The sequence below is a fragment of the Apodemus sylvaticus genome, chromosome 3 (assembly GCF_947179515.1).
Source record: "Apodemus sylvaticus chromosome 3, mApoSyl1.1, whole genome shotgun sequence".
NCBI classification, from domain to species: Eukaryota; Metazoa; Chordata; class Mammalia; order Rodentia; family Muridae; genus Apodemus; species Apodemus sylvaticus.
The window spans coordinates 11,003,581-11,015,598 of NC_067474.1; the positions used below are offsets into that span (position 1 = coordinate 11,003,581).

General features: G+C 38.2%; 1 protein-coding gene across 1 annotated transcript in view; it reads left to right on the top strand.

Moving 5' to 3' along the window:
- The window catches only part of Arfgef1 (ADP ribosylation factor guanine nucleotide exchange factor 1), a 93,163-nt gene that overhangs the window by 52,905 nt on the left and 28,240 nt on the right, over window positions 1-12,018 (top strand). Inside the window, exons 19-22 of the mRNA XM_052175959.1 lie at window positions 38-189; window positions 6,072-6,200; window positions 6,897-7,055; window positions 7,267-7,417. Coding sequence (XP_052031919.1) covers window positions 38-189; window positions 6,072-6,200; window positions 6,897-7,055; window positions 7,267-7,417 — 591 coding nt within the window. The remainder of the gene's footprint in view (window positions 1-37; window positions 190-6,071; window positions 6,201-6,896; window positions 7,056-7,266; window positions 7,418-12,018) is intronic.

Below are 12,018 nucleotides of genomic sequence, written 5' to 3' on the forward strand. Positions count from 1 at the left end.
ACTTTCTATTTTTAAATGGTGATATTTGTTATTTCAGATGTAGCCAGTGAAAAACAGAGACGACTTCTGTATAACTTAGAGATGGAGCAGATGGCCAAGACAGCTAAGGCGCTCATGGAGGCTGTGAGCCATGTGCAGGCGCCTTTCACAAGTGCCACACACTTGGAGCACGTGAGGCCTATGTTCAAGGTTGGAATCACTAGTGACTTGCTGCACAGTGCATTTTTACATAGTTTTGCTTAGCATGTTTTTTTCAGTATAATAATAGAGCCTATTTGATGTACAGGATATTCCCTGGCTATTATTAGAGTTTAACTAATACACATTATTTCTGTGTTAAAGAAGGTGAGAGACAACAGTGTGCAGTGTCAGTAACTGGTGGAAGTGTGACTTCAGGAATTAGAAATGGGGAGGTTTGGAGAATGCTTGGTAACCCCTTGGCTTGTTTTTTCAGTTATAAATGATTTATTCCTAAATATTCATTCATTCCAATTTCAAAGTGATCCTGAGGCTCACCCTCTCATCAGAACTTCAGCCCAGGAGTTCTGAAGGTTCTGAGTAAAACTAGAGCCATAAGTGTACATTAAGAAATAAATGGGCCTATCTGCTCTGGAATGTGGTTGATAGACCACTGCCATTTCATTGAGTAAAACTGATTTTTTTCCTCTCCCAAAAATTATCAATTGTGAGTAGCTTCACAGACACTACACTTCTATTGTGCCACAGTTTTGTGTGTTTTTTTGTGTCCCTGACACAGTCCCTGTAACTTCTTATGTGCAGCTACACTATTGTGTCTAGAAAACACTCTTTTCTTGAAGTCATCCACCACTTCTGGATCTTTCTGCCCCACTTCTACATAGATCCCAGTCTTAAGGGAAGGGAGTTGTCATATAGACATTCCATTTAAAGCAGAGCATTTCAAAGTCTCTTCAGTGCTTCATGCTGTCCAGTTGTGGCTCAGTAGACTGCAAACAGCAGCTTCTCTGGTGAAGGATTAGTAATGCACATATATATGATGTAGAAGTAAGTCACCATGAGTCACTTTGTTGCTATGTTCATTTATCAGAGTAATGGTAGAAGGTTTCCACGTAAGGCCCATCTACTCTCAGGTACTTAGCTTTATTGACAGTGTCAGGTATGCCTTCTATCTCATGGAGTTGACCTTACATCCATTTATAAAAAGTGAGTGATTGATTACTCCTATAACATCCATGCCACTATTGCACTAATGAACATAGCTTGCCAGGCAAGTCATTATTATAACTGGGCAAGATGATTGCTTTTCTCTTTTGGTAGCATATCTAGCAATTTATAGCTCTGTAAACTCTAGACCACAGAGTCAAAACTTCCAGTTGAGCTAGATTGTTCTTTTTTATGACATAAGTATGTGGTATCTTAGCTGGGTGGTGGTGGCGCACGCCTGTAATCCCAGCACTCTGAGAGGCAGAGGCAGGCGGCTTTCTAAGTTCGAGGCCAGCCTGGTCTACAGAGTGAGTTCCAGGACAGCCAGGGCTATACAGAGAGACCCTGTCTCGAAAAAACCAAATCCAGAAAAACAAAACAAAACAAAAAAGTATGTGGTATCTTTAATAATAGAATATTAACTATCAAGTTGTGGAAGGTAACTATCTTAGTTCGGGTTTGTTTCTATTGCTATGAGGAAAAACCATGACCAAGGCAACTCTTAGAAAGGACAACATTTCATTGGTGCTGGCTTACAGTTTCAGAGGTTCAGTCCATTATCATCGCGGCAGTGTGCAGGCAGACATGGTACAGGAGAAGCAGAGAGTTCTACATCTTGATCCAAAGGCAGCCAAGAGGAGGATCTCTTCAGATTGGACAAAGCAATAGGAGACCTCAAAGCCAGCCTACACAATGACACGACTGACCCATTCCAACAAGGCCACACCTCCCATGGGCTAAGCACACTCAAACTACTACAGTAATCAGTAGTTACCCAGAGTTTTGTCCATAGCCTGTAATATTAGGGGAGGGAGGGATAGGGATCTTATGGGATCACACTGGCCAACAACTAAAAAGATGAAACTCGTTCCTGCTACTGGGTGTTTTCCTTCATAGCATATGATCTCTAATGGAGTAGTATTCTTCCATTATTATGGAAACTGTATTTAAACTCCTTTTACACGTGTCTATATTTTTAAGAAACTTCTATAGTAGTAGATTTCCATATAGCGTTTCAAAGGGCCTTTAGTGCTAGTTATTACCCCTCTGTACTTCCTCCTCCACCCTGTCCTCCTACCACCAGCTGCCATTTAATTCTCTATCCTCTTTCTCTCTGTAGGACACCATACTCTGTTCCTTGGAAGATTCCTCCCTGCTGCTACTTTGTTTCCAACCCAATTCCCCAATAAAAGAAATCTCAGCTCAGCTCAATCAGTAACAATACAAACTACAAGCCTAGACTGGGCAGCTCTCCATTAGACTACCCTACTCTATTCCCATCTATATTCTCCCATGTAACATGCGTTTTCTCCAACCAGGGCTTCTCTCTCTGCAGCTTGTTAATCCCCATCACTCCTCCTGCTTCTCTTCTCCCTGATCCCTTTCTCCTTCCCCAAACTCTCAGCTCCTCCCCCTTCCTCCTACCCAATCATTGTCTCAAGCCGAAAAGTTAAGGTGGGGAGAAGGTTCACAAGGCAACTCATCTGCAGCCCCTCTGAGGAGTGGAATTAGCATCAAAATACAAGCCCAGGGCTTTCCACAGCACCTCCTCATTGGTCCTTACTAGCTACCTACTCTCTGGATAGTTTTTCTAAATGAAACACACATATCTAAAATATAAACTAACATCTCATCTGAGACAAAATATGCAGACATTTTTCTCCCTCTGGCTCTAGGTTACATTCCTCAGAATGATTCTAATCCTGTCTGTTTTCCTGCAAAGTTCATGACTTCACTTTTCTTAACAGCTAAATTCTAGTGTGGAAATGTACCACATTTTCTTTAGCTGCTTCCAGTTTCTAGCTATTATGAATAGAGAAGCAATGGAAATGGACGAGCAGTGTCTTTGTGGTAAGATGAGGCATCCTTTGGGTATATCCCCAAATGCGGTATAGCTAGGTATTGAGCCATATTGATTGCCAGCTTCGTAAGGAACTGCCACAAAGATTTCCATAGTGGCTGTACAAGTTTGCATTCCGACCAGCCATGGATGAGCATTCCCTTTACCCTGCATCCTCACCAGCATGAGCTTTTTATTCTGACTGGAGTAAGACAGAATCTCAGTTTTAATTTGTGCTTGTCTGATGGCTAGTGGTGAACAGGTCTTTATGTGTTTCTTAGCCATTTGTGTTTTGTTTTTTAAGAATTCCATTTAGTTTTTTACCCCATATTTCAATTGGGTTTTTTTTTTTTTTTTTTTTGGATGTTGTTTTTTTAGTTCACATATTCTAGATACTAACCCTCTGTCAGATAGATAACTGATGAAGATATTTTTTTCTTTCTCTTTACTCAAATAATGGTGTCCTTTGCAGCCCCTTTATTTCATGTGGTCCTGGTATTAACTGTGTGGTTATTAACTGTGGGTCTTAATGTGTCTACCATCAGGGTACTGTTCAGAAAGTATTTTCCTGTGCCAATGAGTTCAAGCATATTTCCTACTTTTTCTTTGTCCAGATCAGAGTATCGGGTTTTATGTTGAGGTCCTTGACTATACATCTTTTTTTTCTGGGAGGGGTAGGGGGTGAGGTTGTTTGGTTGGTTTTGGTTTTGGTTTTTTCAAGACAGGGTTTCTCTGTGTAGCCCTGGTTGTCCTGGAACTCACTCTGTAGACCAGGCTGCCCTCGAACTCAGAAATCCGCCTGCCTCTGCCTCCCAAGTGCTGGGATTAAAGGTGTGTGCCACCACTGCCTAGCATCTGTACATCTTTTAATCCAAGCATTATTATTTTATGAGGGAAGACACCATGGTCATATTCCTAATTATAAAAATATCTTTGATTCTCCTGATGTAATTTTCATCTCCAAGGGCTTATTGCCTCTGTGTGCTAGCCTAGGCCTAGTCCTGGAAGCTTTTAGCCTCCATACAATCTAAGAATATTTTCAGTCTTGATACTTACTGCTGAATAGGTTCACCCTTTCTAGCTCTTTCTGAACTCTGACTGGCTGGTCAACTCAGCTGTTCTGGCTCAAAACTCCTGTTCAAGCTAACTTGATTCAACCTGGCTTCTCTCAGCTTCTCCTGAATTGTTCTGCTAGACCTCTCTGGCAATGTGTTCTAATCTTCTGGCTCCTCCTCATTCTCTGGCTTATTCTGTCTTCACCTGTGTCCAGCTTGTTCTCTTTCTGCAACCTGTCTCTGTACAGCTGTCCCGTTAAAACTGCCTCCTTCTCTTTTTCTTTCTCTGCTCTCTTAAGTTATCCCCTTTCTCTCTGTTTTCTTGAGAGTTGAGCAGATCCTACTCTGTCAAATCTTTCTCTGACTCATCATTTTTTCTGCAATTCGACATCCCTTTCAAACATGGGTACTTTCTATTACGAACTAACTTTACCTTTGTTGTTTAGGATTAAAGGTATGTACTAAAGGCATGTCTGTATTCCAGCCAAAGGGGAATACAGGTGTGTGCTAAGGTAGAGCCACACAACTAGAAACCACTTTTTTCAGTAAATAACACACTGTCAGGGTTCACAGTGTGATCAAATATCCTGCAATACCTAATAATCTAGTACAGTTCCTGGTTTGTAATTGCTCAATAAATAAGTATTGGTTGGGGGAAAGGACTATATAATCTCTAATTTTCTAGAATGTGACTTAAAATATTGAGGAATATAAACATATACATGAGAACATTTTTATATGTTGCTAAATCTTATTTCAGAAAGATTTATACAATTATGTCCAGACAGTAGTTTCACTATCTGCTTAATATTATTTAGGGATAAATTGATAAAGAAATTATCATCTTGGATTAATCATAATCCTAATGAAATGTTTTTCCCATTAACTTAAGAACCATGTGTATTTTCTTCTTAAGCTAAAACAAAGATTTTCAACCTAAAGTACTTTCTCTGTCACAGAATGTGTAATTTATTATTGCTTTTATGGGATACTTTGTAATCAATAAGTACTATCCTTGTTGCTTGCACATCCTGACTGAAGCAGCATCTTCAAGTGTTGTAGATACAGAGTGAGGCCTAGGAAGAACCTAGGTACACACAGCTTGTGTGCTGTGAATGGGTGTTAAGCTCTTTCAACTTTCTGAACTGTAGAAGAAAAGATTAATTGTTTTCCTTAGAAATGCTATAAGTTTCATGACCCTGTTTAAAAAAAACCTCATCATTTTTATAATGCACTATTAAAATAATGTTTTTTATCTTTATAACTTCATGTGCATATTGCTCTGATGCTCAGTAAACTACTAAAAGCAACATAATTTAATATCAAGCACTTGAGTTATGTGGGTTTCTGTTGTTTGCTGTCCAGTGATAGGCAAGTAAGTGCTCTACCACTTACCTACCTCACCAAGTCCTTCACTCTTTGAGGCCATGCCACAGGTATCTCAGGTCGGCCTTGAGCACCGTCCCGACTCCAGCTCTGAAGTGCTTGGGTCACAGATATGGACCAGGGTCTGCCAAGTATAAACTGCTCTCTTCCAAAATGTGTAATGAATAATTTATTGAATATTTTAAAATACTGTCCAACTAGGAATCAAATATTGCTTTATTAATATAAGTAAATAGTACAATAAAAGGTAGGTTGAGTGATGTTTGGAAAGTGGGCTTTGAAAAATGTAAGGTAACTTGTTGCAAGTAGGAAAATAATTCAGGGGATTGTAATGAAACTAAAGAATCTGGATTATTGTAAAAGTCAGTGCTGGTTATTTTAAATCAATGATAAGACTGTATATATGAATGTGTTTTCTTTGTTGTGAATAGTTTATAGATACTGTTACTAAGATACACCTTAGGTCATTACTGAGTTTATTATTGTTTCTATTTATTTAAGCCCAAGAAACATAATTTTCTTTTTTCTTTAAGAAAACTTTCTCACTATGCCAAGATGTTCAATTATCACTTGATATGCATGTTATTTTAAATCTTTAATTTTTGTAGTTGGCTTGGACACCGTTTCTGGCTGCATTCAGTGTGGGTCTACAAGACTGTGATGATACTGAGGTAGCCTCGCTCTGCCTCGAAGGGATAAGATGTGCAATCAGAATTGCATGCATTTTCAGCATTCAGGTAACAGACACTTTTACCTCATAGCCAGTTTTGAAGATATGTACCATCAGTATACTTCAACTCATAGCACTTCTCTCTGACATTCTTAAAAACCAGCTTCAAATTTGTGATAAATTTAAATAATTTTTAAGAGACTGTGATAGAGCAATGTATGATGTTTCTAAACATTGTATTTATTTTAGATGCCTCTTAAACCTCAGAACTAGTTTTCTTTAAAAGAACCAAGTGTCTAACATACTCTCCATAAATACAGTCCTTTCTAGCAGTTTAAGGATGACTTTTAACTAGACTTATTTTTCATATTTCATTGTGAATGTTATAATTTGCCGTATTACAAAATACAGCCTAACTGTAGAGGAAATAACAAATTTATAAATCAGGGTTTAGCTATTATAATTGAAACAAATTTTCTATAAACTTATTTTTACTATATAAATTCATTTGTTGACTACTGAAAATCTCATTTTGATTGTGTCTAGGTTTAAGACAATTATGAACTTTCTGCCTTATTTGAAGATTGTAATTATTTTTAGTTTTGTGTGTAATCTATGGAATGTTTGCTAAAATTTACTAAGCACATAGACAGTTGGTTTAACAAAGTTAGAGGCCAGTGTGCTGTGTTTTCAACCATGTTAATACAATTAACTCTCTCTCTCTCTCTCTCTCTCTCTCTCTCTCTCCCCTCCCCTCTCATAGCTGGAAAGAGATGCATATGTCCAAGCACTAGCCAGATTTACCTTACTTACAGTGAGTTCTGGTATTACTGAAATGAAACAGAAGAATATCGACACCATAAAAACACTCATCACAGTGGCTCACACTGATGGAAATTACTTAGGAAATTCATGGCATGAGGTAGAAGCACTTTTAACTTTGCAATTCAGTTTTTAAAATCAGTTGATGCTAAATGTTCTACCATTAATAAGCATTAATTGTGGAATATAGTTTATTTTAAATAAATAGATTTTGTAATGATTTATAATGTAATGTTTTTTAAATCCTAACTGCATATATTTTAAGGTACATACTTTTAAAACCTCACATTGTTTTTCTTCCTGTGCTGTAGATCCTGAAGTGCATCAGTCAGTTAGAGCTGGCACAACTTATAGGAACTGGAGTGAAGCCTCGGTATATTTCTGGGACTGTGAGAGGCAGAGAAGGGTCTCTCACTGGGACAAAAGATCAGGCTCCAGATGAATTTGTTGGCCTGGGTCTAGGTGAGAGGTTTTACTTTCGTTTTAGAAAGTGTCAAAACTTTTTTTTAATCATCATGCTATGTTATTTTTATTATGACAATGAAATATAACTAGAGAAATTTCCCTTTGCCTAATTATAGAGAAAGACATGATAACTAGGAAATTAGTCTTTTCTCACTTGGTCTGGTTTATAGTATTAAATGCTACTTAGTTTCTTCCTTCTGACTATGTAAAGGATACACTTCATCTCACTTGCTTCCAAGACTGGGCAAGTAATGTGTAGACTGGTAGTAGTTAAGAGATAATTGGAGCAACTAGAGAAATCCCACTCATTCATAAATTTTAAAGCCATTGTGTAAAACCCATCCAAACTGTTCTGTCAGGATGGAACCTCTTACCCAAGCTTTCAGAAGAGTTGGGAGTGGCCAATAGTACAAATGAAAATATTAGCAAAAGTAAATGCAAAAATATTAAAGATAATATATTTTCAGTTCAGAATAGAAATAGTTCAAATGGGGTGGGGAGATGATTCAGCAGTTAAGAGCACTGACTGTTCTTCCAGAGGTCCTGAGTTCAACTCCCAGCAACCACAGGGTGGCTCACAACCATCTGTAACAGGATCTGATGCCCTCTTCTGGTGTGTGTGAAGATAGCTACAGTGTACTCATATAAGTAAAATAAATAAATCTTTAAAAAGAATGTTTAACAAGGAAGATGCTTAGACTTTGACTTTGACTTCTGCACTTCTAGGTTTGAGTTCGTCTACATTTCTTTCATGCTCATATGCCAGCTACTTTAGTTCCAGATTTGGTTTCCACCATTGCAAACTAAAGACACCATCTAATTGCAGGATTATTAGGACTAAATAAGAATGTATGTGTGAAGAATGGACTTAGCATAATGACTTTTGCATTAAAGATTAGGGGTATCTCCTGACCATCCTTCCCTCCCCACACTCAGCTCTTCAGAGGCATGACTTCAGGAGCAGTAAGGAGTACGCCAGAGATCCATCAGTGTTTATTTTTTAAGACTTTGTAATATAAAATTATATTGTGAATATTTCCTGTCTTAATTACTAAATTCGTTTAGTAATTTCTGTGGTTGTTAGCAGTCCTTAGGAAACCTAAAATGGTTTCAGATCTAAAGAGAGAAAGATAAAGGACTAGGACCATATATTGATTTCAGTTTGGATTGAGCAAAATTAGTTCCTGATGGTAGTTCAACTAAAATCGCCTAACAGTGCAATCTGGCAAAATGTCTCGGTGATGTCATTGCTGAGTATGAAGTATGAATTCGAGTTCAAGTGTATTAGGCTTGGTGGCCCAGCAGTAGAGTTTAGAACTGCCTCAGGAGTGGCACGGGAAGCCTGGAACTCTACCTCTAGACATTAGAACAGTGATTGCTGCATAAGAGAGCAGAAAATATGGCGAAAGCTGTTTACAGACAGGTGACTGTGTGCCAGTGAGTGAGTACCTGCAAAGGCAGAGTGTGTAGGAAGGCTGAAATGATAGGGCTCAGCTGCGGCAAGAAGACCTGCAGGATTAGGTTACAGTAGACATTAAACACCAGTAAAAACTTGAACTATGCATTTTAGTTTAGAGGAACATTGGTTCTTGCTAACACTTAGTACATTTGAAAGTGAATGCATGTTTATTTATGCATTGTGTTGTAGTGCTACTTAGATTTCAATAATAAAAAGTGACCTTTCCCTTCATAAAAAGAATTTGCATGAAGTACATCAGACCACCCCCCCACACAAAAAACATAGCTTGCTGCTAGGCAGCTGTAGAAACCAATAACTCCTCTTCTTATCCTTTAACTAATAACTTTCCTTAATCTGTATTGATATATTCTCTGTTTCCCTCTGTAGTCAAGGTGTATGATTCTCATGTCTTCACCTTCCAAGATTACAGGGCTGAGCCATTATGTCTGCTTTTTGTGTAAAATTTGTCCTGTCATAGTTTTGGGTTTTTTTGTTTGTTTTTTAATTTCCTCTACTCTCCATTCATTTCTGTTTGTCGAGGGATCACTTCTGACTCTGCTTGTGAGAAAACTACTATTGACATGGGCTTTTTTGAGCAGAGGCCTCCCTTTGAGCCTTACTGGTTTCTACCCAGCCTCTGTAAGAGGTGCTCACCTCTGTCTCCCGTGCTCACATAGATAGCAGGTACTTTGCTGAGCAGAATGTTTTATTTAGTATTTAATCCAGAAAAGGCTGTACACAGACCCAGCTGAGACACTTTAAACTACTACTTTTCTATATTAACTAGCATCTGTTCACCAGACCTCCTATGAAACCATACTGACAGCATTGAGCATGATATGAGCACCCACCGCTGTAGAGGTCCTGAGACCTGGGGATGGAGCTGATAAACAAGGTGGACTAAAGTCTCATGCTGTAGCCAGCATTAGTCAGAGCACCAGACATTCTATACCAAGCAGTTAAGGTGGGTCGTATGAGTAAAGTTCACATGCGTTCAAGCTGTATACAATCACAAGGACAAGCCACGCACGGCAAAAACATGTTTTTTCATAAAACATAAAAAGGATAATTTAAAACATTTAATTGAATAACAACGGAAAGCAATAATGATTAATCTGAAGTAACTCACGCCTATCCATACACCTGGGAGGAGCATGAAAACGCATTCCAAGAACAATTTCATGTTTTGAATAAACTGAGAGCACAAGACTCTTGTCTTGTTTTCTTCAAGCACTCTCATGGGCACTCAGGATTCTCACACCACTCCATCCCTAAACTGTGTTCTGACAGTCAAGCTTTGATGCCATTGAGATTCGATTCCAAAGCCCACTGATATACCTAAATCCTGGATATTCAAGTTCCTTATAAAGAATAGAGTATATCCCTATAGCCAACACATACCCTGGTGTGCACCTTAAATCATCTCTAGATGGCTTATAATATCAAATAGAAAGCAAACTATGCAAATAGTTATACAAGAGTAGAAATAAACATTTTATAAGTATAGTACAGGTATAATTTTTCTCCCAAATATTTTCTCATTTTTATTTTTTTATGATTGACTTATCTTTATTTTTTATGTTATGAGCATTGGGGTTTGCCTGTATATATGTCTATATGAGGATGTTGGATCCCCTGTAATTGGAGTTAAAGACAGTTGTAAGCTGCCATGTGCATGTTTGGAATGGAACCCAGATTCTCTGGAAGAACAGCCAATGCTCTTAAGTGCTAAACCATCTCTCCAGCCCCCTCATTTTTATTTTTATTTTTATTTTTACTTTATTTATTTGGTTGGTTCGTTTTTCTAGACAGGGTTTTTCTGTGTAGACCTGGCTGTCTTGGTTGGCCTCAAACTCAGAGATTCACTTGCCTCCGCCTCCCAAATGCTGGGATTAAAGGCATGTGCTAATACTGCCTGACTTCATTTTAATTTTTTTAATTAAAATATAATTACATAATTTTCCCCTTTTCTTTCCTTTCTTTAAACCCTCCACAGAAAGTCCCCCAAGTATTTTTTTAATAGATATGAAATTAACATGTAGAGGGAAAACTGTACATGAAAGAAGTTTGTAACTTTATGTTTTAGAAACAGAAACTTTAAATTCATTAAAAACATCAAGCCAAGAGCAGGATAGCAAGATGATTTAGCCTTGCTTGCTGCCTGCCCAGTCTCATGATCACAAGTGGGTCTTATCTCCAGCACTGCAAAAATAACAAACAACCCACCCCAAACATAAAACTGTTTAGCTGACCATGCACATGCATATCATAATCTCAGCGTTTGAGAGATGGAGGCAGAAAAAGATGGCAGGTCCATGGTCAGCCTGGGCTACATAGTGAACTGTCTCAAAATACATAATTTTGAAATTTAAATAGGATTTCCATGTGTATTATTTGAAAATTCAATGGCTTTCCCACACAAGTCTTCTAAGCATATATTCAACATTTATATTTTTCTTAGCCTAAATATGAGTAATTTGATAAAATGGAAATTGTGTGTTGCAACTAGACTATCACATATCTGTGAAAGATGTTACATGTTTGTTAAATAACTTGAGTTTCTAGGCATTTTATACATTCTTTGGTTTCTTTAATTATTTTAAAAATTTATTTATTTCACAAGCATTGGTATTTTACCTGCATGTGTGTATATGCGAGGGCGTCAGATCTCCTAGAACCAGAGTTAGAGACAGCTATGAGCTTCCATGTGGGTGCTGGGAATTGAACCCAGGTCCTCTGGAAGAAGAGTCCATGATCCCAAACCAACAATCCATCTCTCCAGCCACTCCTTTAATTATTTTTATACATGATTATAAATCACCTTAAGTATAAAAGCTTAAAACCTCCCTAGAATGTGTATTTCAATTAATGTGCAACTCAAGTTATGTGATGACGGGCCCTCTACCCTCTGATACTGCTTCCTGCCTTCAGTTCCTGTTGGCGCATGTGTTAGGTGCTCCTTGGAACTGTTGGTACCGCCTCGGTTACTCTAGTCACTCTTCCTGCTTTCCCCTTGCTTTATAGTGCGCAGCAGACTGCCAGCTTGTGTCTTCTCTCTCCCTGCTTCATTTTGCTGCCCAGTTCCTTCCTGGGAAGCTGTGAAGCATGACAGTCTCTAAAGGGCACGTGGCTGTGTCCT